This window comes from Lutjanus erythropterus, chromosome 11, assembly GCF_056507025.1.
Source record: "Lutjanus erythropterus isolate fLutEry1 chromosome 11, fLutEry1.hap2, whole genome shotgun sequence".
Taxonomy (NCBI): Eukaryota; Metazoa; Chordata; class Actinopteri; order Lutjaniformes; family Lutjanidae; genus Lutjanus; species Lutjanus erythropterus.
This window is the reverse complement of record NC_139327.1, coordinates 40,560,158-40,585,431: the sequence shown is the minus strand read 5'-3', so window position 1 is coordinate 40,585,431 and position 25,274 is coordinate 40,560,158. Positions and strand designations below refer to the sequence as shown.

The following is a 25,274-nucleotide window of genomic DNA, read 5'->3' as shown; positions in this document are numbered from 1 at the left end:
AGAATAGAAATTTCAAAGAACACCGCAGCTGTAGCTTTGTCATCAGAGAAGTTGGTATTTCATCTTTACATGTTTCCTTGATCTATGGTGACATGTCAGACTCATTTTAGGATTTATTACATTAAATATATTACAGCCAAAACAACAGTCATTTATAAATCTTCTTCTTCTTTCTCTTTTCCCAACTTTCTGTATTTCTTCATCCTCTGTCTTCAGTTCTTTGTGTTTTGCCACAGTTTACTGCAGCTGGCGCAGCTGTTGGTGTCGGGCTACATGAAGAGCTCCATCTCCACCATCGAGAGACGTTATGGCCTCTCCAGCCAGAAGTCTGGACTCCTGGCTTCTTTCAATGAGGTCAGAACAGGAGGCTGCTGGGAAGTCACAGGGTCCCATTCTAGGGTTAAAAATTATGTATAAACTTACATACTTACTGATGCACAATTCAGCATTTCAGGCTGTATCAGAGGCGTTTCTCATTCTGGAATTGGTATCGGAACAAACACAAGCACAGTTTATAAAGACATTTCAGCACATTTTTTGTTTTCAAAATCTCATTAAAACCAATTCAGGACAAGTATTCAAGTTTCTAAAAATCCGGTCCACCTGCAGGGCTTTGGGATCTTTGACATGTGTGTGTTACTGTGTTGTATCCACTGAAACAAATATGTGTCCTGATGTTTGATGCAGTGGTGGAAGAAATACTCAGATAACTAAACCACAATGCAAAAAAACTCTGTTACAAGTAATAGTACTGCATTAAGAATTCTACTAGAGTAAAAGTATCTGTTACCAGTAAAATGTACTCAATGGAACTGATTAACTGAAGGTTTGTGTGTGTAAAAACATGATAAACTCGATCATCTGCATCTGCAAACAAATGATGCTGCACTGAGGATTGTATCTGCCAGATGTGCATGACAGCACGTACTGTCCCTTTAGTATGTTTGCCTTAATAAATATGCAATATGGAGTGTTTCTGCCCTAGTGTCCAAAATACTGGGAGGAGAAAATGCAAAGAGGTTAATTTAGCACACGAACTGTGATTTACCAACCCTGAAAATAATTTGCATTGACTGACTGTGTCTGTGTTAAAGAAGGTGTTTATCGACCCGTCAGTTTGCACAGACGGCTGCTGTTACTGACACTCTGATTTAAAGTCACTTCTCATGAATTGTTTGGGGGATGCATTTATTTTCATTTTCATTCAATAGTCCTTATACCAATCAAATGTTCTCAGCGTTCTTTATTTGAGATCTCAGTAAATCAGACCCAAAGTATCAAAAATGAACCAGTAACTTGATATGTTTTTATATTATGATCACAAGATAACAATTTGTTCACACAAGTTATTACTGTGAGCCACAAGATTAAAAGAAGGTACTTCATTGACTCTCCTGTTACGTGTTTCCATCAGTACATAATGACCTCAGGTAAACCCAGCAGCTCTCCACCACTGGAAACAAAATCATTTTACACTCAGTCAACATATAAACACAACTCTTTTGTTTTTTCTCCCATTTGTCACAAGTTAAAGTAAAACATCTCAGACTTCTTCTGTCCACTCAAAAGGTTTATTTCTCTCAGATTTTGTCGGCAAATGTCTTAACATCTGTTTATTCAGCCCCAAAAATCTGATAGGTATAAACCTTTTGTGAGCGCAGAAGAAGTCTGAGATCTTTGACTGAGCGGATTCTCGTTCTTCTTTACTGTCAGATAAATCTTCTTGGTTTTTTTTTTTTTTGTTCCCAGGTGGGAAACACGATCCTCATCGTCTTTGTGAGTTTCTTCGGGAGTCGAGTTCACCGACCGCGGTTCATTGGGGGCGGAGCTCTGCTGGCCTGCCTGGCCTCACTGCTGATGGCAATGCCGCACTTCCTGAGCGGACCGTATGACTACACCGACCGCGTCAGCTGTGAGATCAAACACACACACACACACACACACACACACACACACACATGCATTACATATATTTACATTCACTTTCTAGAAACTTACTCTGACCCTGACTAGTGACCCAAAAATCAGACTTTTGCCAGTTGGGAACATGACCTTTGTTTCCAACTGGAGGACTGGTCTTTAGTCTGAAACGTGTCTCCAAAAAGCCACGATAAGAGCAGCTCACTGACTCTGGGACTGGGAGCTCCCACTGAACACGGCTGGACTGGGACTGGCAGCGGCAGCAGGTTGATGACAGGGAATACAGAACCAAGGTGGTTTTCTTGTCAGGTTTGGATCCGAGGAGTCCAGGGTTAAGTCACCTAATAAGACTGTTAGCTGCGTGGCTAACCAAGCTAACAGCAGCTACACTTAGCAGCTGTTAGCAGTTAACAAAAAATAAAGCAATCTGTCCACCAGGACTCTGTAAATCCCCTCAGTACTGTATTCCTGTCATCAAACTGGCCTTATAACATTCAGTCTTTATGACAACTAAAGGAAAATATTCAGGACATGTAATGGTCTCATGACAGCCAGTGTCAAAACCAACCACATATGTCATGTGACATATGACATATGTTATATATATGTCATGGTTTAATGTCACGTTACAGAAATCAGGGGGTTGAAGCTGAAGAGAAACTACTAGTTACTGCCTTTTGCTTTCGTATGACCCAATAGGCAGACAACAGGAACTTCCAAATAAGGTCAAAGTGCAAATCGGAGGTCAGGACTGATATAAAAACATAATAACCTGATATAAAGATATAAAACTGACACATGTTCAATTATCTGCCTGCAACTATTGTAGCTTGACAACAAGAAAACCTGGAAGTATTTTTTCTCTGTGTAATACATATAACGTTTGTAGACGAAAAACTTTCTCTCTGTTTCCCAGCAGCCTCAGGAGATAACAGCTCTGGCCTCTGCCAATCAGAGAGCACCCTCCCCACCTCACCCTCCAATCAGAGCTGCAGCCAGCAGGAGAGCCCCGCCCAGCAGGTGGTGTACCCGCTGCTGCTGCTGGGGCAGCTGCTGCTGGGTATCGGAGCCGTTCCCATCCAGCCCTTCGGCATCTCCTACATCGACGACTACGCCAGCAAGAAGAACTCGCCGCTGTACCTCGGTGAGCCCGCCGAGGAAACGCTGAGTCATGATTTACTCAAACAGTCCGGTCGTGATCAGGAAAGTGAATAAATGTGAGAAGCTCCAGTCATAAAAATCAGAATTATAGAGAATAATGGAAAACTACAACAACTTGCATGGGTCTCACTTCCTGCTCTGATTAAAAACATATGAAAATTATTAAAAATTATTGTTATCGTTATTCTCCTCACAAACTCTGTTACATAACAGCGGTGTAAAACTCCTTCCTGGTCATGATTTCCAGCTGGCACGGATGGAATCGTTTCATTGGCACATGGAAACTTCCTTTTAACACGAGCATTTCTTTACGTTGTGTAATATTTTCCACGCCGGCAGCTCCACGCCGCGCTCGTTACAGAAGTTGATCTGTGCATCATTAAATGAAATGTAAGAACAAACTGAGAACAGGCCTGACTTCATGTTAACAGCCTCAGTGCAGCGTGTGCAGGTCCATCTGCAGCCTCTCTGCTCACAGAACAAACCTGGTTTTTATTGGCTCCCTGGCACCAGACTGAGGCTGGTCCACAGAGTAATCACACAAAGTTACTCTTCATTCAGTCTAATCAATTAGTGGAAAAATATTGCCAGATTGATCACTAGTTGATCACTAGTACGTCCGTGTGCTCCACCTGTTTTCACGTTTAGACCTATTCTTCAATTGACAAGATTGTGACAGGATTACTTAATCAATTTCCATCATTAACTACCCAAATAACTAATTGATTAATGGAAAAATGATTGATCACCGGTTGGTCCAAACATGTGAAAGCAGGTGGAGCGCACGGACGCATATATTATGACTTGGGTGATGGTGGTTTGTCATTTTTAAGAAGTTGGTTTTTTAGATGCAGCTATTTTCCTCCAACTAAACCTTCAGAAAATGTTAATAACCGTTCCAGAAGGTGTTTCAGTCAAACCTCAGTTTCTCTTCTGACAGCAGCAGTCAGATTTTGTTGGTGTTCACAGGGTTTTTTCCTGCTGGTGTTTTTCAGGCATCCTCCTCGCTGTGACCTCCATCGGCCCGGCCTTCGGCTTCATCACCGGCGCCTTCATGCTGAACTTTTACGTCGACTTTGACAAGTTATCCAAAGGTGAGGAGACACAGCTGCACTGACACGCTGCATAAAGTCCAGCTCATTTATAACACTTACTTTAAGAGGACAGGGAGCACTTCCTGTATGTGGCAGCCACTTACACTTAAAGATTTCAGTCTGTTCAAGTGTGAAGTAGAAACAGTGAAAAGCTGATGAATGTTGCTCATTTCCTCAGTGGCAGCTATAAAAACAGGACAGAGCTGCTGCTGAATAAGACAAATCACTGACATTAAGTTAAAGGAAATAACATTCATGCTGTTTTCCATATGTTTCTGAGACCAAATCAAGAACCAAGAAAAACAAACAAACAAAAAAAAACGCCCCAAAAACATTCTTCATCTGTTTGTTTTTAATTTAAACTGTGATACAGTTTCACTTAGTTTAAAACATGACAGAAGACTAAACTACATAAATCTGCTGAAACGTTTCTTTATTGATCACAAATACAAATTAAAAAATATTTCACAAAGTTCTGCACACATTTCTGCATAAAACTACACACACAAACTATGTTTGGTTGTTAGTCAGCAAAGAGAAAATGAAGTGTGAGTCACAAAATTAGAAATATATATTTATTTTTAAAAACAAAAAAAACAAACACTAGACAAGTCAAAAAAGACACAAGAATGAAAAAAGTCCAAGTCAAAAACCTTGAGTTTGAGTCAAAAATACCCCCAAGACTGAATCAAGTCAGAATCTATACAACCAACCAACAAGTCCGAGTCAGAACACCCCTGAGACAGAGACAAGTCCAAGTCAGAACACCCCTGAGACAGAGACAAGTCCAAGTCAGAACACCCCTGAGACAGAGACAAGTCAGAGTCAGAACACCCCTGAGACAGAGACAAGTCCAAGTCAGAACACCCCTGAGACAGAGACAAGTCCAAGTCAGAACACCCCTGAGACAGAGACAAGTCAGAGTCAGAACACCCCTGAGACAGAGACAAGTCCAAGTCAGAACACCCCTGAGACAGAGACAAGTCCGAGTCAGAACACCCCTGAGACAGAGACAAGTCAGAGTCAGAACACCCCTGAGACAGAGACAAGTCCGAGTCAGAACACCCCTGAGACAGAGACAAGTCCGAGTCAGAACACCCCTGAGACAGAGACAAGTCCAAGTGAGAACACCCCTGAGACAGAGACAAGTCCAAGTCAGAACACCCCTGAGACAGAGACAAGTCCAAGTCAGAACACCCCTGAGACAGAGACAAGTCCAAGTCAGAACACCCTTTTATAGCAGCAATGACAACTCAGATGCTACAAATGGATTAAAATGAAGGTAAAATATCAAAGATATCCTAAAGTGATAAAAAAAAAAAAATCTATTGAGTTCATTCACAAGCAAACCTTCTCAGTCCAGTCTGAGATTTCAATGAATATTGACAGACATCCAGGTTCATATCAGAGACATGAAATAGCTGTATGACGGCAGACATGGATCTCATAGTTCAGCACTGAGTCACTTTGGTTCAGAGGCTCTGCGTGTTTGTTTAACAGGTTTCTTTAAAGCAAACAGTCACTTCACCGCCTGCCTGACCTCTTTTCATTCACGTGGGAAACGGACGTGCAGCAGCAGCGCTCGGCCCTCAGGCTGTTCACACCGAGTGAACAACAACGCTGCGACAGGGTAGCAATCTGAAACCAGGGATCTGACATTGATCAAATGTTTAGAGGACATATTTTACTCCTGATGATAAAGTAAACAGTCCCTCCAGGATCACAACAGTTCATGCAGATTCAGCTAATCCCTGTGAATTCTGCACAACCTGCAACTTTCCCACAAACTTGACTAATCACTGTAGTTCCAACTCTGATGAGGTCTGTCATTGTTACTGACATTTTTCAACACTCTTTGCACACATTTTTTTGTAATTTTGTGCTTCCTGTTTTGACTGAGCTTTGTCTGCAAAAAGATTGTGCTTCTTTTTGATTTTTTTGTAATCCTGAGCCTTTTTGGTAAAGTATGTTCTTTTTTGGAACAAGCTGCCTTTCATTTTTGCTGGGTTATACACACAGAAAGATCAGGTTTTGCAATTTTCTCATGCTTCCAATTTCATTGCAAGCAATGGATGCATCACAATTTTTGAGAAATGTTGCAACAATCCCTAAAACAGTCTGCAAAATCCTGGAAGGACTGAGTAAGACTGTAAATCTTTGAGTTTGACATGTGAATATATGAGTGATAAATTCAGTTCTTTTAACTCAAGGGTTTTGCAGCTACAACCTTTCACTGTGTTCAGACCAATTTGAGCTCCTTGTGAAAAAAACATAAACCCCTTCATTAATTTAAATGAAGTGAGTCGAGGTGAAGCAGAGCAGAAACAGAAACAGGATCATCCGGAATAGAAGTTGAACCAGGCTCAACTTTTTCTGTTACGAAACACCAACATCATCCAACAAGGTGCTGTGTTGCCTAATCAGAGTGTAGCAGCTGCAGGATGGTCGCTCACAGACTGAAGAACACAGAAGTAAAAATTATGAGACAAAAAATCATAATTCTGACTTTTCATATCAAAATTCTGACTTTTTAAATCTCATAATTATGACTTACCATGGGGATATTTATACAGTGATCGTGGTCCAGCTGGTCTGGCTGGGTGACCCGTCTCAAGGTCCGCTGCACTAATCGAGTCCCTGCTCTTCCTTTTCCCACGTTAATGAGTGTATTTCTGTCATCTATCATGTAGATATACCTGCTGTATTTCACCATCTGACCAATGTTAGCTGAGATGTAAGCTAGCTTTAGCCTCAGTCTGTTAGCATTAATGTTATATCATGTACGCAGCTGTTAGCTAACTTTACATAAACACTTTCACAGGGTTCTTGTTTTAAAACGTGTCAGATGGAAACATTAAAACATCAGCTGGAGTCTCTCAGCTGACTCAAGTCAAGTTAGCATTAGCATTAGCATTAGGAAGGAAGGAATCACAGACCTCGTGTTCTCCCAATTTACGTTTGGTGAAGTTTAGCAGGAGTAGCAACAGTAAATAAGGAGGGCGGGGCTTAGCGACGTGTCAATTTCAGCAGGAATTGGCAGATTTCTCTGGTCTGAACACTGTTGGAAACATTTGTCATAATGTAAGTACATGTTTAAACAAAATATGTAACATAGATCCAGTTGTTTTTAGATATTTTAATGTGGAAATATTATATAATACCAGAATACCAGATTACCAGAATAATGATAACCTGAACATATTTATACAATTTACTTTGTAACATGATTAACATAAAAAATATTTCTACTGTTTAACCAACGATTGTCCCAAAACCAGGAAAAAAAAAATGACTACTGTGAAACTTTGCAGTGTGTTCCAGTGAGTAACACAAACCTCTGTGAAATGTTCCGGCTCCTGACTTCAGACTCATGCATTAGTGACTGAAGCTGGATTGTTTTTCATTGTCTCACTGTTGCCTGAAGCAACACTCGCCCACCAGTGCAGCCCTGTGTGTTGTTTTCGAACACCCACTGACTTGTTCTGGTGCGACCACAGGCCTCATTTAGAAAAATGTTCTCAGATTCATACTGGACCTTAGACTAATAATGATAATAATAATCATTTTTATTTCATACAAGCAATGCAGCTCAAAGTGCAAAGATGCAAAAATAAAACCCACATGTAAAAATAAGATGATACATTGTTTTTAGCTCAAGTCACACAAATTATACTGATGATAATGTCTTCTAAACTCAAAATGACGGCAAACTTTTTCAGAGTGACTTAAATATTCAGTCATTATTTTAAGGTATTAAGTCGTTATTTTGAGATATTACATCACCCTCAGAATATTTGAAATACACTGCCATCCATATGTGCAGTAATCAATAATCCAGTTAATATATTTTCATAAATAAGAACAAGACTGTAATATTAAACTTCATGCAAGGAGTCAGAGCGTTACCATTGTCCCCTTGGTGGAGGCACAGTGTCTCAAATAAAAGCACATCTCAAAGTAATCACATTACTGCTGTAGTATCTAAGAATGTTACTTAAGGTTTTATGCTACTTGTCTAAGATAATAATAATCTGAATTTACTTAAAAGTAACTTTAGATTTAGAAATCAAATAAATACAGAAATGTGAATATTGTCCACCATTCAGGAGAGAATCATTATGTAGACTCCAGTGTCCCTGCCAGGAGGAAATCTTTTTCAAATCTAAAATAAAACTTCAAATTAAAAAATGTGAACTCAGTTTTGAGTCTCTGTGAACTGAACTGAGCTCATCTGAACACCTGGTGACAGTGTCTTTAAATAAATAATTAATTTAGTTGTGTTACGTGAAATTAGATTTGCTATATCCAGATTTGTCATCATGAACGTACACAGAAGGAGTTTTCAGCTTCAGCAGTCTGGTGGAACAGAAGCTGATGTGAAAGTTGACTACATGCATCTTCACACTCTCTGCACCATCAACAGAAGCTCACATCATATTTCAAATCAGTTCCAGGACGCGACAGTTTGTTGATGTTCAGTGAAACTTAGACGCTCCGGTTGTGTGACACCAAGTTTAATGGATCTTGACTTTCTTTAGAGGCTTGTTCAAACAAAAACATATTTCCTGATACCATGGTGGGTGTGTGAATGGAGGGAGGAGGTCATTGTGCAAGTCAGCGTATGGGTGCACATGATGGTGTGTGTGTGTGTGTGTGTGTGTGTGTGTTAATGCATGCATGTGGAATTTGTATGTTTAGGACATTTTTGCCGGGCTTCCAGCTTTGTGAGGACCTTGATCGTAACCTACAAAGTGAGGACACCTGTCCTAATGAGGACATTGTCTGTGTTCACCTCTTCAAATGGCTGTTTGAGGGGTGAGGTTTAATTTTAGTGTTGAAGTTACATTAAGTTTATGTTCAGGTTAGTTTTTTTTTTTTTTTTTTTTACAGTTTTATATGGCTGCTTTAGGACGATTTTGAAAACAGGTCTCATTTTGTCTCATTTTGTCTCATTTTGTCTCATTTTGTCTCATTTTGTTCTCTCCACAATATAAAATCAACCAATAAATCCTTGTTTTTCCAAAGGTTGTATTTTGCTTTGAAAAGCAGAACAGATTCTAAAAAGAATTTAAAACACTGACATAGTAAAAACATTTGTGAAGACAAAAAGAAAACATGAAATATAAAAATTCTAAGCGTAATCTCTTCACCTATAGCTGGATCTGGTCAAAACTTTGTGTCCATTACAGGATGTATAGACAAATCAAAATGCATGTAAAATCACAGGACGGCGTACATGGCGTAGAAATGTGTGTCAAAAACAACAATGTAGGGCAGTGATTCCCAAACACTGGGTCATGACTCACAGGTGGGTCACAGGATCTTAGATTAAAGATTATAGAAGAAATTCTCCAACTTTAAGATTTATATCTGCAGGTTACCTTTAATAAAGTATTTTAAATGTGTGTATGTATGTATGCACTTCTTTTATCTCATGTATGAAGGAGGCTTAAGATGTCCTATATTGGTTTCTTCATGACACTGATTAATCAGATCATCATTGATCTTTTTGAGTAAATCTTTGAGAAAAAAAAGCTTAAATTCTCTGATTTCAGTTTCTTAAATGTGAATATATATAATATATATATAATATTTTCTAATTGATTAATGGAAAGTAGATTGCCAGAGTGATCACTGGTTGGAAAATTAGTTGCATTTCACCTGAGCTCTTCTTGAAAATGTCTGAACTTTCTATCCTGCTTGAGCCTGATTGGTGAGTTTACAGTTGAGCACCTGAGTGTTGGAAACCTGACCTGACAGCCGTGTTCGACCAGTTGGTCACGCTTGGTATTTTAAAAGTCAGAGCTATGAACAGGCGAACACGTGACATCATGTCACATTTCTGTGTCTAATGTAGAGACGTGTGTCTGAGAATAAGCTTATAGTTGTGCAGATCTGGAATGCATGTTCTAGTCAGTCCCCACGAGTATGAATGTGAAAACGTGTGTGTGTGTGTGTGTGTGTGTGTGAGTCTACCTGAGTGTCAATAAAAGATTGAGGATCATTGTGTGACTCAGTTGATCTTTGTTCTGGATAAAAACCAGGATTGTATTGATAAGCAGGTCACTCATTGATGCTGACAGTTTGTGACTCATGATTAGTCAACATGCTGTTTTATTGGTTGATGGCAGACGTCCAGTTTGGCAAGAACTGAAATATATTCACAGAAGACAGTCTCGTCTTCACTGAAGCAGATTCATTTAGATTTAGATTTATTTCTTTAGAGCCATTCATATTTTATTAATTTTCATATTTTGTTGATTTTGGAGCCTTCAGTGGACAAAAGTGGTAGAGTTTCCACTGTAACAACCGAAATATAATGTCTTCAAGTAAAGACAGGCTGGGTTCGTTTGATTTCAAGGAGAAAGTGACACGGTGGCAGAAATTTAGAATAACTCTACAGAAAAATCTCTCATGGATCACATTAACTTAAATAGGTCATACAGAGGCATCAATATGAAACTGAAACTAAACTCTTTATAGTAGCTGTAAAATAAAATATTCTGTTTTTCTAAAGCATTATTATCCACACAGAAAAACCAGAACAAGAGTTAAATGTTCAAAGTTAGTAAAATTATAATTAATCGATTATGTTTTTAGGCAATTGAAAAATAATAATTAGCAACTATTTTGATGCTCATATCATTGTGAGAGATTTTTCAAGTCAAACATTCACTGTTCAAAGCTTCTTTGTCTCATGTGATAATCAGAGGTGAGACGTAAATACAAATACTTTGTTCCTCTACTCAAGTAGATTTTTCAGGTCAGTTTTTATTTGTCTGATAACTTGTTGCTCTTACTTTCTACATTTAAATACCACTAACTGTTCTTTATACTCTTTATATTTAACAGGCTCTTTTTTTTCTGACTCTAAATTTAATTCTATGTGTGAAACGTGATGATGCACACCTGCGTTTAATTATTGATTGATCTAAACCGTTTTGTTAGAGTTCAGTCTGCGTTTCATGACTGACTTGTGCTCTCTTGTGTCTCCAGATGAGATCGTGTTGAACCATAAGGATCTGCGCTGGGTGGGAGCGTGGTGGCTCGGCTTCCTGGTGGCGTCCTGCCTCCTCTTCCTCGCTGCATTACCATACCTGTTCTTCCCCAGAAACATGCCCAAAGAGGTGAGCACAAACAGTCCGACCTGATCAAAACTCTGCAGCTGTGTCTCTTCAGTACAAGTTCATCTGGAGCTAACACTACTGCAGCCAGTAAGCTAGTTAGCCATACATGCTAACATTTGATGTCTAACACAACCCTGCTGGAGCTAACGTTATTGCAGCTAGTAAGCTAGTTAGCTGCACATGCTGCACATGTATGCAGCTTACGTTAGAGCAGACAACATTAAATTCATTCCTCACATGTTTGCTCTTGTGTTTTATGTGTTTTGAAAGACGACAAAAAAGACACCACTGTCCAAACTCATGAGACGGCGTATCGGTCGTCTTAGAGCCACATGTGCAGCACTTCAACATGTAGAGAAATGCAAAGCGTACAGGCCTGCAGACGTGACAAAACAGTAAAATAAAAACAACAGCATCAGTCTCAGCTCATCTAAACATCCAAAGAAAAATGATTTCACTTATTTATCTGGTTTCAGTCGACCAGTCTTATAAATATACCTGACACTTTGTCTCTACAGTTTCTTAGATGTAATGATGACTCAGATGTAAATGTGAACAATAAACTGGAAGTTGCAGTGACTCAGCAGATGTTCCTGCTCGACTCACAGCAGAGCAGTCGATCATTAGAAGCTGTGAACTCTGCTGATGATAATGTGATAACGATCAGCTGGGGTCAAAGGGCAACATGCAGACGATTTAATGACACAGCAGAAACAGGAGGAGGAGTTTTAAGATGAAACAGTTTAAAAATGTCTTTTGATTTGCAGGCATCAACATTACAGTGATGTAAAATGTTAAAGCAGCCGGTCTTTATTTTTATGACAGAAAATGTTTTTAATCTGCATCAAAATGCAGAACATGCCAGAAAATAATGGGAGAGACTTTATTAATGCCCAGAAGGAGAAAATTCTTCTTTCTGTAGCACAAGAGAGACGAGACATCAGGAAACAGGGGAACAACTTTTAAATGAAATAAAAGGTGAAAGTTTAAAAAGTGACTAAGATCAATATTTTTATATGAGCAGCTGTTGACAACTTGTGTTTTGCCAATGTGATAGACACACGTGCCGTTTCCATGTTGGTATTTTTTATTAAAGTAAGTTGGAAATACTCAATCAAATGTCATTAAAAATTTGTTAGCAACAAAAGATATGTATGGAAGCCCCTTTCTATCAGTGAGAGAAAAGATAATCCCTGCGGTAAATCATGTTTATGAAATAAAATATTGGAAATATGAGATAAAAAGTCTAATCGTAATTATGCATGTCATCATTATTACTTTTTATCTAATAATTATGATTTACTAGAGGTGTAACGATTCACTCATGCATCCGATGCATCAGACTTTAATGTGTTAGATACGAGTGCATCGGTTCAGACGACCTGCATCAGTAAAAAGCTGAACATGATTCAGAAACAAATCGATGCAGCACTAACGTATTGATACATCTCATCAGGACGCACGTTTAATTTTTCACACCAGGAAGATGCTGCTGTTAACTTTCCTTCGTCTTCTCTCCCCTGCTGTCTCTGCCTGCACCGCCCTCACTGGACGCCTGCTGCTGCGATCACAAAAACAAGCGCTCCCTCCTCCCTCTCCTGTGTCTCCTCTTCATTTACTTAAAACAGACGGCGCTGAAAACAGCGACAGAAGTGACACTGTACCACGTCGCACCACCAAACTTTCATAACGCTTAAGTGTAGAATAAGTTTGTGTTTCATAAGAAAGATGAGAAACTCTGCTGCAGATCATTGATGTAAAACGTGTCGGACAGCAGAGAACAGAGACACGAGTCTGACCACAGAGACGTCATGTGACTGTGAGAGCAGGTAACACTTCACTGTTCCTCCACACTGATCTAAACCACAGCACTCTGAATATGAAACGCAGCAGCTCATCATCTTACTGCACAAATACTCACATTTTAAACACTTTTAAAGTTTCAGGCTACAGGATCTCATTTACACACGAGACTCATAATAAGACGTTAACATCACTGTAATGTCTCCTCTCTGTCTCTACTGTTACTATATTTAATAAAACTATCAGGATTTATTTTTGCAGCTAACAGCACTCTACAGATGGAGCATTAACTGAATCAAAATGTAAAGATTCACACATTGCATTGTCTTGTATTGCATCATATCGTATCGTGACAGAACTGAATCGTATCAAACTGAATCGTTGGCCATTTAAAGATTTCTAAGATATATTGTATGGTTGAATGTATCGAGATCCGTTTTGAATCAGTCTCAGTCAGTCAGATACACACCACTATGATTTACCATGGGGATTTTTTTTCACAATCATTCCTGTGAACAGGATGGAAAATGTAAAAAATGGCCTGAATCTCTGTTACCTCAGCGGCTCTGACAGGAAGATTTAGAGGAAATTAAAGAGAGACGAGATAAATGAGGTGATTTATCCAGAGGTTTCATCTGAAATGATTCCCTGAGTGATGAAACATGTTGAAATATGAGCTGACAGTTGGTCTGTGTGTGTGTGTGCAGGACGGTGTGTGTGCAGGACGGTGTGTGTGCAGGACAGTGTGTGTGCAGGACAGTGTGTGTGCAGGACAGTGTGTGTGCAGGTTGGTGCAGGATGGTGTGTGTGCAGGACAGTGTGTGTGCAGGACAGTGTGTGTGCAGGTTGGTGCAGGTTGGTGTGTGTGCAGGACAGTGTGTGTGCAGGACAGTGTGTGTGCAGGACAGTGTGTGTGCAGGTTGGTGCAGGTTGGTGTGTGTGCAGGACGGTGTGTGTGCAGGACGGTGTGTGTGCAGGACGATGTGTGTGCAGGACAGTGTGTGTGCAGGTTGGTGCAGGTTGGTGTGTGTGCAGGACGGTGTGTGTGCAGGACGATGTGTGTGCAGGACGATGTGTGTGCAGGTTGGTGTGTGTGCAGGACGGTGTGTGTGCAGGACGGTGTGTGTGCAGGACGGTGTGTGTGCAGGTTGGTGCAGGACGGTGTGTGTGCAGGTTGGTGTGTGTGCAGGACGGTGTGTGTGCAGGTTGGTGCAGGACAGTGTGTGTGCAGGACAGTGTGTGTGCCGGACGGTGTGTGTGCAGGACAGTGTGTGTGCAGGACGGTGTGTGTGCAGGACGATGTGTGTGCAGGACGATGTGTGTGCAGGTTGGTGCAGGACGGTGTGTGTGCAGGTTGGTGTGTGTGCAAGACGGTGTGTGTGCAGGACAGTGTGTGTGCAGGACAGTGTGTGTGCAGGACAGTGTGTGTGCAGGTTGGTGCAGGACGGTGTGTGTGCAGGTTGGTGTGTGTGCAGGACGGTGTGTGTGCAGGACGGTGTGTGTGCAGGACAGTGTGTGTGCAGGTTGGTGCAGGACAGTGTGTGTGCAAGACGGTGTGTGTGCAGGACGGTGTGTGTGCAGGACGGTGTGTGTGCAGGACGGTGTGTGTTGCCTCAGTTCACCCGGTTTCCTTCTGTGAGGAACACAGCGTGTGACCAATCACATTTTAGAAAAGAAAAAACAGCAGCAGCTGACTTCAAAGCTCTGCTTCGTCTAAAAGTAACGAGGAACGACAACCTTCCTAGAAAAGTAGTGGAGTCAAAAGTACTTTCCAAAAAAAAAAAGATCATGGAAGTAACTAATCACAAATAGTAAGATCTCCTTAGTTACTTTTACAATCATAGTTTAGTACTGAGTACAATTTGAATTAACATCCAGACATTTCATTTACAAATACGTAAAAAACTCAGAAAAAAAAGAAAAATAATGAAATCTATTAATTAATCTTGTCAGTTGAAAAATATGTCCAAACGTGAAAACATGTGGAGCACTCCACTTGTTTTCACGTTTGACCTATTTTTCAACTAGTGATTCATCTGGCAATCATTTTCTCAGAGTTCAAGAGGGCTGTTTAAAACCATGAGTTTGATCTTAGGGCAGTTTTCAGGTTTGAGGTCTTTGCTGAAAGTCTTTCTTGTAACACAATTTTAAAACTGAAAGTAACTCTGAGCTTTGGCTCAGCTCAGCTGAACTTTGGCTGCAGTTGCTGCTGTGTGTTTTTGATATCAGTGTGTTGAGCAACCTGCTGGCACCGAGCGCTTCGTCTCTGTTAGAAAAACATTAACAGTTGATGAGTTTTTGTGACGGAGCCAACACTCCTCCACAAACTGATTTCACTGCACAGTTCAACAGCACCAAACCATCTGATGTCTTCTTATGTGTCCCTTTTTTTTTGTTTACGTGACATGTCTTGATGTAGAGACTTATGTTACGTGCCACAGAGTGTGCTGTTTGCTGTGCACCTCCCCCTCCTTGCTGCTGGTGCTTAAAAGCAGGGAGTCTGCAGCAGAACAGGACAGTCTGCAGTGGGTCAGTCTGCAGACTTTGGTCTGCAGACTCGTCCTGCAGTGGCCATTGTGGCACTCTGAGTAGTTTTTAACAAGAATACTGTGTCCTTTTACTTTTGTGATTTAGAATTTTGGCGTCACGGTGGTGCAGTGGTCAGCACTGTCACCTCACAGCAAGAAGGTCCTGAGTTCGATCCCCTGCTGGCTGGATCAGTTTGCATGTTCTCCTTGTGTCTGCGTGGGTTCTCTCTGGGTTCTCCGGCTTCCTCCCACAGTCCACAGACATGCATGTTAGGTTAATTGGTGACTCTAAATTGCCCGTAGGTGTGAATGTGAGTGGTCGTCTGTCTCTGTGTGTCAGTCCTGTGATGAACTGGTGACTTGTCCAGGGTGAACTCCGCCTCTCACCCAGTGTCAGCTGGGATAGACTCCACCCCCCACGACCCTTTGGGAATAAGCGGTTACAGAAAATGGATGGATGGATTTAGAATTTTAAGTTAACATTTATTGCTGTGTTGTTCACTTTACATAATTTGAAGTTAACTTAATTTTTGCACTTTGTCTTTCTCCCCTCTTCCTTTTTCTCTGGTTACTTTAAATTATTGTTACGCCCCTCATCCCCTCGACTCAACTTTTACAGGACTGTTAGAGAGCTGAACAGTCAAAGCTGACCTTTGACTTGTTGATATAAAATGCCATCATTTTATCCCCTTAAGCCCATTGGACAAAAACCCGCTGACACCCTCTAACACATGGCTTTTGTCTTCAGTGTGAAAGAGAACAATCAGCTTCACTCTCAGGTCAGATGACTCTGCAGAAGTCACAAGCTTTTATCAGTTACAGAACTGAAAATGAAAATTCAGTCATTATCTCCTCACCCTCATGCCAACTGAAGGTCAGATTTAGTTTTTCAGTCCACAAAACTCTGCTGGAGTTTCACAGGAAAAGTGAAAAGTGTTGCAGAATCTCCCAAACAGTGGAAGTGAATGGTGACCAGTTTTCAAACAGAAATGTCTCCATGCTGCTTGTCTGCTGTAATCCAAGTCTCCTAAAGTCCCGACCTGCTGTTTGCACACCGTCACATCACACACACTCAGTTCAGACAGTGTGCACGTGAACGTGGCTCCAAGCTAAAGATCTACAGTGAAGATTCAGGATAAAAACATGGTGGAAATAACATGTTTTAATCAACTTGGCATGTTGGGACTTTAGGAGACTTGGATTACAGCAGACGAGCAGCATGGAGACATTTTATGCTGTTTTTTGGTTGCTTTTACCATTTGAAAACTGGTCACCATTCACTTAAATAGTTTGGGAGATCCTGTTTTCTTGTGAAACTCCAGCAGTGTTTTGTCGATTAACACGACTAAACCTGACCTTCAGTCAGCATGAGGGTGAGGTGATAATGACTGTATTTTCATTTTTGAGTGAACTATCCCTTTAAACTCATTTTGGGCACCAAACTATTTACTTTTTAAGGTGCTTTGTAAAGAATTCCAGGTCGTTGGAGCTTGGAAGCTAAAAGCAGATCTTCTAAGCACAGAACAAACTCCAGGAACTCATGTGGTTCATTTAGCTGCATTAAAAAACAATCAATCAGTCATGATCTCAGGCGTCTAACGGCCATCTTCCTCCTTCTCTCCTTCTTTCACGATCCACAGAATGGAGCCGTCAGGAACAAATTAAAAATTAATTTTGAGTCCAGCCATTTATTGGCGGTGTGGATCGCCAGCAGCCGTAACGAAGCTGTATCTGCTGTACGTCGACTGTAAAGGAGAACCCAAACCATTTTCAGCTGCCGCCCTGAGTCAGGGTTGGAACGTAGATCAGCCGATAAACCCAGGAGTGTATCTCCAGGCTCAGCTCCAGGCTGATGATCATCTGTCACAGCCTGTAATCTATGACATAAACAAGAGAGAAGCCTGATAACATTGTTTGGCTCAGACCACCATGTCAGGACCTCTGAACATGTGATGAAGAGTTCAGTTATCTTCCTGAGATCAGTTTTATCTTCTGTCTCAGGTTAAAGCTCAACAAAACTGACTTTAGCATAAATAAATCTTTATTACATGAGTAATGTGTTTTCCATAAAGATCTGCAGTGATTGGTGTCTGCTGTTACAACAGTTCATCATGAGGCATTCAGAGGACACATTTATCTAAAGTGTCTCACAGACCCGTGTATGTAAACCTCTGCAGCCTGCGGGGCTCCAGCAGACTCCCTCAAAGAATCAGTGGCTGCAGACTCAGTGGTTTTGAAATCTGCAGTCCAGCATGTGATGTTCTGCTTGCATATTTGTCCAGGACGGTGCAGACGATGTCGAGTCGAGGCCGACAGACTGTAAGCAGCAGCAGGAGCAGGAGACGACCCCGCTACAGGAAGTCTCCCTCCTTCAGTTCCTCAAAAGTAAGAGTCTCTATTTCCTCTTCTGTTTCCTGTCTGATGATGAGGCTGCAGCTGAGGCCATCGACAGAGAACACAGGTCATGGGGGCACAGGGACCCTGACAGCAGCTTTGGCTTTGACGTCTGTGTCTTAACATTTCTGCTAATAATGGAAAGATGTGGACTTGAGGAAGGACACATTTTCCAACTGTTTTTTTTTTTTTTATATATTTAAGCACCATGACCAGAATTATTTCATAAAATTTGAATTCTACTAGTGTAAATCTCGTGGGTGTGACTGTGGAGTGCATGCATGGTCCAATGGTTGGCTAATCAGTTACCATCGTTACCGCTAACAGGGAACTAATGTCCCCCTGACATGGAACTGGTTCTACCGCTGACGGGGAGCTAATTTCACCTCTAACAGGGAACTCATTTTCATTCAGACCACATGACGGATTGTTTGCCTTCTAGTGCTGCTGCTTGCAGTGTGACCCTGGTCATATGGACAGAGATCTTCATCTGTTTATTCAAAGTTTTTTGGTCCAAATTGCACCAAGTTCGTCTTTGCATTGTGGTGAGATTTTAAGATATCCTGAAATGCTGGATATTGCGCTGTGAAATTTAGGGACAATGTCTAAATCCATCGTCCCTCATCCGTCTTTCTGTCCACCACTGTCCCTCAGGTTTTCCTCGAATCGCTCTGCGAACCCTGCGGAGCCCCATCTACCTGCTGGTGGTTCTGGCGCAGGTCAACCTGGCAGCGCTGCTGGCCGGCCTCGCCACCTTCATGGCCAAGTTCATTGAGAGACAGTTCAGCCAGACTGTGTCTTTCTCCGTCATGATGATAGGTGAGAGTGGACGTGTGACTGTGGAGCTGCTGGAATGTGCATGAATTTATTATATGTGTAAATCAAGTTATATTACTTTAACACAGGACAGTTCAGGGATCAAATTATTTTTTTAAATTCATTTTTGTCTTCCTGACTTCTTTCTCTCAGGAGCAGTTTGTATCCCGCTGGCAGTGCTGGGCACCGTCCTGGGTGGACTTCTGATGCGGAGGTTGAATCTCTCAGTCAGCGGTGCCAGCAAGTTGTGCACGGCCGCCATCCTGCTCGGCTTGTTCTCCTCCACGCCGCTGTTGCTCATTGGCTGCCCCACCCAGGAGGTTGCCGGGGTCTTTCCTCACAGGTATCTACACCGTCAGTTTAAATTCACCGAGCACACAGGAAGCAGAGGCCTGGGGAACTAATTTCATGACTAACAGGGAACTAATGTCACTGATTGAGGATAAACGTAGTTTCTGACATTTGTTTGAGGGGAGCTTTTCCTTCTGTGACCAACGAGGCATTTGGTTAAAACTGTGAACTTATTACATTAATTCACCATGTTGATTCTTTAAAAATAGAAACAATCTATATGTAATCTGTGTGTGTGTGTGTGTGTGTGTGTGTGTGTGTTTGTGTGTGTGTGTGTGTGTGTGTTCAGGTCTGATTCGTTGGCGTGCAGCGCTGGCTGTCGGTGTCCTCCGGAGGCATTTAACCCAGTTTGTGGTTCAGACGGCGTAGAGTTCAGGTCTCCCTGTCACGCCGGCTGTATCACCATGGAGACGGATATCAACAACACAGCCACAGTAAGAATAGTTTGGTTATTCGACTTTAAACCCGTCACACACGTTTTCTCCTTTGAGTCATCCTGGATTCACACAGTCCACCTTGTACAGAACGGTAAAAATGATTTTGTGTCCAAAAATGCAGATGAACTCTTGCTTGGATTTAAATTCAGATGGTGTTCAGCTCTGGATTAGTGAGCTGCCAGTTCTCATTTACCCCCTGAGAGCTCGAGGCTTCTTGTTAAAGTGGATCACATTTTGTCTTTTAGTGAATGCTCTTTTGTTTTATTCAGACCTGCAGGGACTCTGTCCGTCCTCACTAATGCAGATATAAACTATAATCTGTTCTCTCTTTTCATCTCACTGTCTCTCCCACAGTCACACCCTGATTTTGATTTCTGCTTTGTTTTGTTCATCTCACCAACACCTGTTTGTGTGGAGGTGGTCTTGAGTGGAACAGACAGCATTAATGTGCACAGTGGGACAAAAGTCGAAGCCAAACAAAACTCTCAGTTAGTCGAGGGACAGGAAGCTGCCAGAGACTGGAGAAAGTTCACAGATAGAGAGAGAGATAGATTGAACAAAAGTAAGTAGGACATTAAAAATTACACAGAATTACAGAAAGAGACACTTCATTACAGGGATCACATGACGCAGACACACATCTTACAGTTTTTGCTGGACAAACAGTTTTAGCAGAGAAAAATAATAAGAAGAAAGAAAGATGCATGTTTCATTCTGCACGGTGATACAGTTGGTAGGTGTAGTTTGATAGAAAGAAAATAGTTTCTATATGAAACAAAGGGTGTGGATTATCATGATTTCTGGAAAGACAAACTGATGCCGAGTTTTTCAAATGTGTTATCTGGTTCCGTCATGTTAAAGAGAAGGCAGACATCTCCCAAAACTCTGCAGCTCACACCAATAAACCTAGAAATAAATATCATTAGAAGAAAATATGATAAGCTTGATTTTGTGGTGAATTATCCCTTTAAATAAAGAGGTCATATCCTCTGGGAAGCAAGAATATTTAGAAGAAAATCCACTGACTTTTGTTCAGATAACAGTGAAAACCTCATGTAGCTGCAGTGTTGAGAGTAACACATCAGAGAACCAGAAGCAGACATGGCAACCCTGACCAGACGCCGGAGAACTGTCCTCTGATTGGTGCATTATAGCTCCTTATACAGAACCACCTGGGAAGTCATCCTCAGAAACCGTTGGGAAAAGGGCAGGTACTTTCAAAAAACACAGGCTGACTTCAACCAATCAGATCAATCTCTTCCTGAAGCTCATGGAGAAAAAGCTGTGGTGCCGTTCTTTGCTCTTCTTTCAATAATAATAAATCAATAAAATAAATAAATAAAACAGACACAACGAGATGAAAATGGCACAACAAAAGAAAATCAATGTAACAAGACTAAAAATAAAACCCTGGTTTGGTTCATAAAATGAGCAAAAGCAAGAGGTGAAAAATATTGATCAGTGTTTCCCAACATCCTCAAATGACTGAAATGTGAAAGTCTTTCTGTCGATCTGAAAGTGAAACTGAAAGCTCAGTTTATTCACAGTTTCATTTTTTTCAGGACTGAATTATTTGTCATCGGCTTTAGAATTATTGTTGGCAGGAATTTTGCAGTTTTTAAAATGAAAGAAGAGGCTGGTTTTCAGACTCTGACCAACTGTCCACATGTTTGTGATTGATTCTTATCTAAAACCTCAGTGGAAAGTGAAAGTTTTCTGTAGATTCGTCATGTCTGTGACAACATTCAGTCATAATGCTGAGGAACAGGATGATGTTTTTCTCAAGAAGTGACGTTTCACTCTGTTCTCCATCACGTTCCCTGTAACTGAAAGGAACCGTCGCTCCGTGTCGCTCCGTGGATTCCAGGAAACACAAACCTCCCAGAATAACTCCCAGATCTGTGAAATGACTCCTCTGTCACATGAAACTGTGACATCAGTAGGACTGGAGAGTAACAGATTACATGTAATGGGATTACATAATCTTATCCTATTACTATTACAGTTACAGATAAAACAAGATGTTACCAGATCACAGACCCATTTATTGAGGACAGGCATTATAAATAGGATTATAATTTTAAAATAAGGACAATCTACAGACACAGATTCATCATCGTGACCTCGAGTGAAAAAATGTTCCACCATTTTTGATGGAACAAGTCAAAAGAGACACAACAAGACAAAAAGATGTAACAAGAGGAAAAACTGCTTAAAACACAAAAAAAACCACAGCCACTTTTTACTTTTATTCTTTGAGTACATTTCAGACACAGAGAGTATTTTTTTACACAGGTATGTGTACTTCTACTGCAGTAAAGACTGTGTGGCCTCCTCTCTGTTCATCGGGACAAACTTTACATGTTCAGCTTGTTGTTGTCGTCTGTATCCTGACACTGTGTGTTTGTGTGTTTGCGTAGAACTACACTCAGTGTCGGTGTGTCGCCGGTCTCGGCTCCGCCTCCCCCGGGACCTGCGGCAGCGGCTGCTCCCACCTCCTCCTCCCCTTCATGGCCCTGCTGGGTGTGACGGGCTTCATCGCCTCCTTCTCACAGACGCCCTCCTACATCATGATCCTCAGGTCTGTATGATCTGTAAACATATGCAGATGATCAGGTTTTGAATGAGTGGTCCCTGGAGACATGTCTGATACAGACTGAGACCAAGATTTTATTGGACCGTCCGTCTCAGTGAGACATGACATGATCATGTGTGATGTTTAGTGGAACTTCAGCGTTTCCATGGCGCCGAAACAGAAACAAAACGATGTTTTCATCTGTATTAAACCGTGGCCTTTAAGAAAGCGACACCATCTTCTCCTCTGAAGTTGTCAAATAGACTCAGACGTCTCTGTTGTCCTCCTGTCCCCTCCCTCATATGTAACATTTAAAGGTCTCCTTCATCATCTCCTCCTCCTCCTCAGACTGTCGACCAACAAACAAACAAACAGTTGTTTTGTTCTGCTGTTGCTGCACAAAGTGGAACAGAGGAGCTGCTCTCTCCTGCAAAACATCAGTTCCAGATGTTTGTTAAGGAGCATCATTTGGGATTGTATGAAAATGAGGGCAGGTCAGAAAGGGGCGGGGTTTGTGATTTTCCTTCGGTCTGAGAGAATGTAGTCTGACTTTTTATGGAGAGCAGAGGAGAGACTTAAATTCTCAGATCAGATTTGGTTCCAGCTTTATTGGAAAAAACTAGTTAAATTGTCATGAGAACCCTTGAGGTGTGTCACGTCACCTCATCCACATCTGATGCTCCAGCTGTCAGATCACTGATGTTCTCTCTCTTTTCCTGTTTCCTTCATTAACATTAACGTGTTACACTTGAAATTTTTTATTAAGAATCTCCCACCACTCTATTTATCTGATATACAATAAACTATTAGTTAAATAAACTGGGAAGAAGAAAGTGGACATGGAGGAGAAAAATCTGAAAATGAAGAAGTTGAAGTTGGAGATAAAGATCAATTTAAACACTGCAGAGGATCATCATCCTGTCAGGATTCATCTCACAATAATGACTTGACTCTTCTGAAGAAGAGTTCAGAAATTCAAATTTTGTATTAAAAAAATTCTCCCAGGTCAACATTTATGGGATATGCATTAACAACTTATCAACAAATACACACAGAAAATAGAGAGCAAAAGGATGAACATGTCAGTTTTCACAACACAAACAGAACAGAGAAAAGTTCGCTCTGCAGCTCCGCGACTCTTTCAACTGGAACGTCGAGTAGTTCCAGGTAAAGTGGATTGCAGCATCAGAACACCTGCATGCACCTGAACGTTCCTCTGCTCTCACACCTGCCTGAAGGCTTCACACAACCTGTGAAGCAGAACAACAACACAAACAGGGATCTGAAATAACACAATGAAAAATCATAAACCCGTAACTGTAACTGCTGTCATCATCCAACATCATCCTGCTGCTAGGCTCTGCTTCAGCACGTCAACACAACACAACACACAACACAACACAACACAACACAACACACAACACAACACACAACACAACACACAACACACAACACAACACACAACACAACACACAACACACAACACACAACACACAACACAACACAACACAACACACAACACAACACAACACAACACAACACAACACACAGCAACACAACACAACACACAACACAACACACAACACACAACACAACACACAACACAACACACAACACAACACAACACACAACACAACACACAACACAACACACAACACAACACAACACACAACACACAACACACAACACAACACACAACACAACACACAACACAACACACAACACAACACACAGCAACACAACACACAACACACAACACACAACACAACACACAGCAACACAACACACAACACAACACAACACAACACACAACACAACACACAGCAACACAACACACAACACAACACAACACAACACAACACAACACAACACACAGCAACACAACACAACACACAACACAACACACAACACACAACACAACACACAACACAACACACAACACAACACACAACACAACACACAGCAACACAACACACAACACACAACACACAACACAACACACAGCAACACAACACACAACACAACGCACAACACAACACACAACACACAACACACAACACACAACACACAACACACAGCAACACAACACACAACACAACACAACACAACACACAGCAACACAACACACAACACACAACACACAACACAACACACAGCAACACAACACACAACACAACACACAACACAACACACAACACACAACACACAACACAACACAACACACAACACACACCACACAACACAACACAACACACAACACAACACACAACACACAACACACAACACAACACACAACACACAACACACAACACACAACACAACACACAACACACAACACACAACACAACACACAACACACAACACAACACACAGCAACACAACACAACACACAACACAACACACAACACACAACACAACACACAACACACAACACACAACACACAACACAACACAACACACAACACACACCACACAACACAACACACAACACACAACACAACACAACACACAACACAACACAACACACAACACAACACACAACACACAACACAACACACAACACAACACACAACACAACACACAGCAACACAACACACAACACAACACAACACAACACAACGCACAACACACAACACACAACACAACACACAACACAACACAACACACAACACAACACAACACAACACACAACACACACCACACAACATACAACACAACACACAACACAACACAACACACAACACAACACACAACACACAACACAACACAACACACAACACACACAACACAACACACAACACAACACACAACACACAACACAACACAACACACAACACACACCACACAACATACAACACAACACACAACACAACACAACACACAACACAACACAACACACAACACAACGCACAACACACAACACACAACACACACCACACAACACAACACAACACACAACACAACACACAACACACAACACACACCACACACCACACAACACACAACACAACACACAACACAACACAACACACAACACAACACACAACACACAACACACAACACAACAC

The 25,274-nt window shown here is 41.3% G+C and overlaps 1 protein-coding gene across 3 annotated transcripts in view; it reads left to right on the top strand.

Moving 5' to 3' along the window:
* Positions 1-25,274, top strand: part of slco2b1 (solute carrier organic anion transporter family, member 2B1) — a 35,803-nt gene that overhangs the window by 7,633 nt on the left and 2,896 nt on the right. For 2 of the 3 annotated variants that reach the window (XM_084730134.1, XM_084730135.1), the window contains exons 3-12: positions 217-354; positions 1,750-1,912; positions 2,837-3,064; positions 4,077-4,175; positions 11,172-11,302; positions 17,916-18,018; positions 18,682-18,846; positions 18,997-19,186; positions 19,484-19,628; positions 22,052-22,212. In XM_084730134.1, coding sequence (XP_084586260.1) covers positions 217-354; positions 1,750-1,912; positions 2,837-3,064; positions 4,077-4,175; positions 11,172-11,302; positions 17,916-18,018; positions 18,682-18,846; positions 18,997-19,186; positions 19,484-19,628; positions 22,052-22,212 — 1,523 coding nt within the window. The remainder of the gene's footprint in view (positions 1-216; positions 355-1,749; positions 1,913-2,836; positions 3,065-4,076; positions 4,176-11,171; positions 11,303-17,915; positions 18,019-18,681; positions 18,847-18,996; positions 19,187-19,483; positions 19,629-22,051; positions 22,213-25,274) is intronic. The other variant, XM_084730136.1, reaches the window with a different exon arrangement.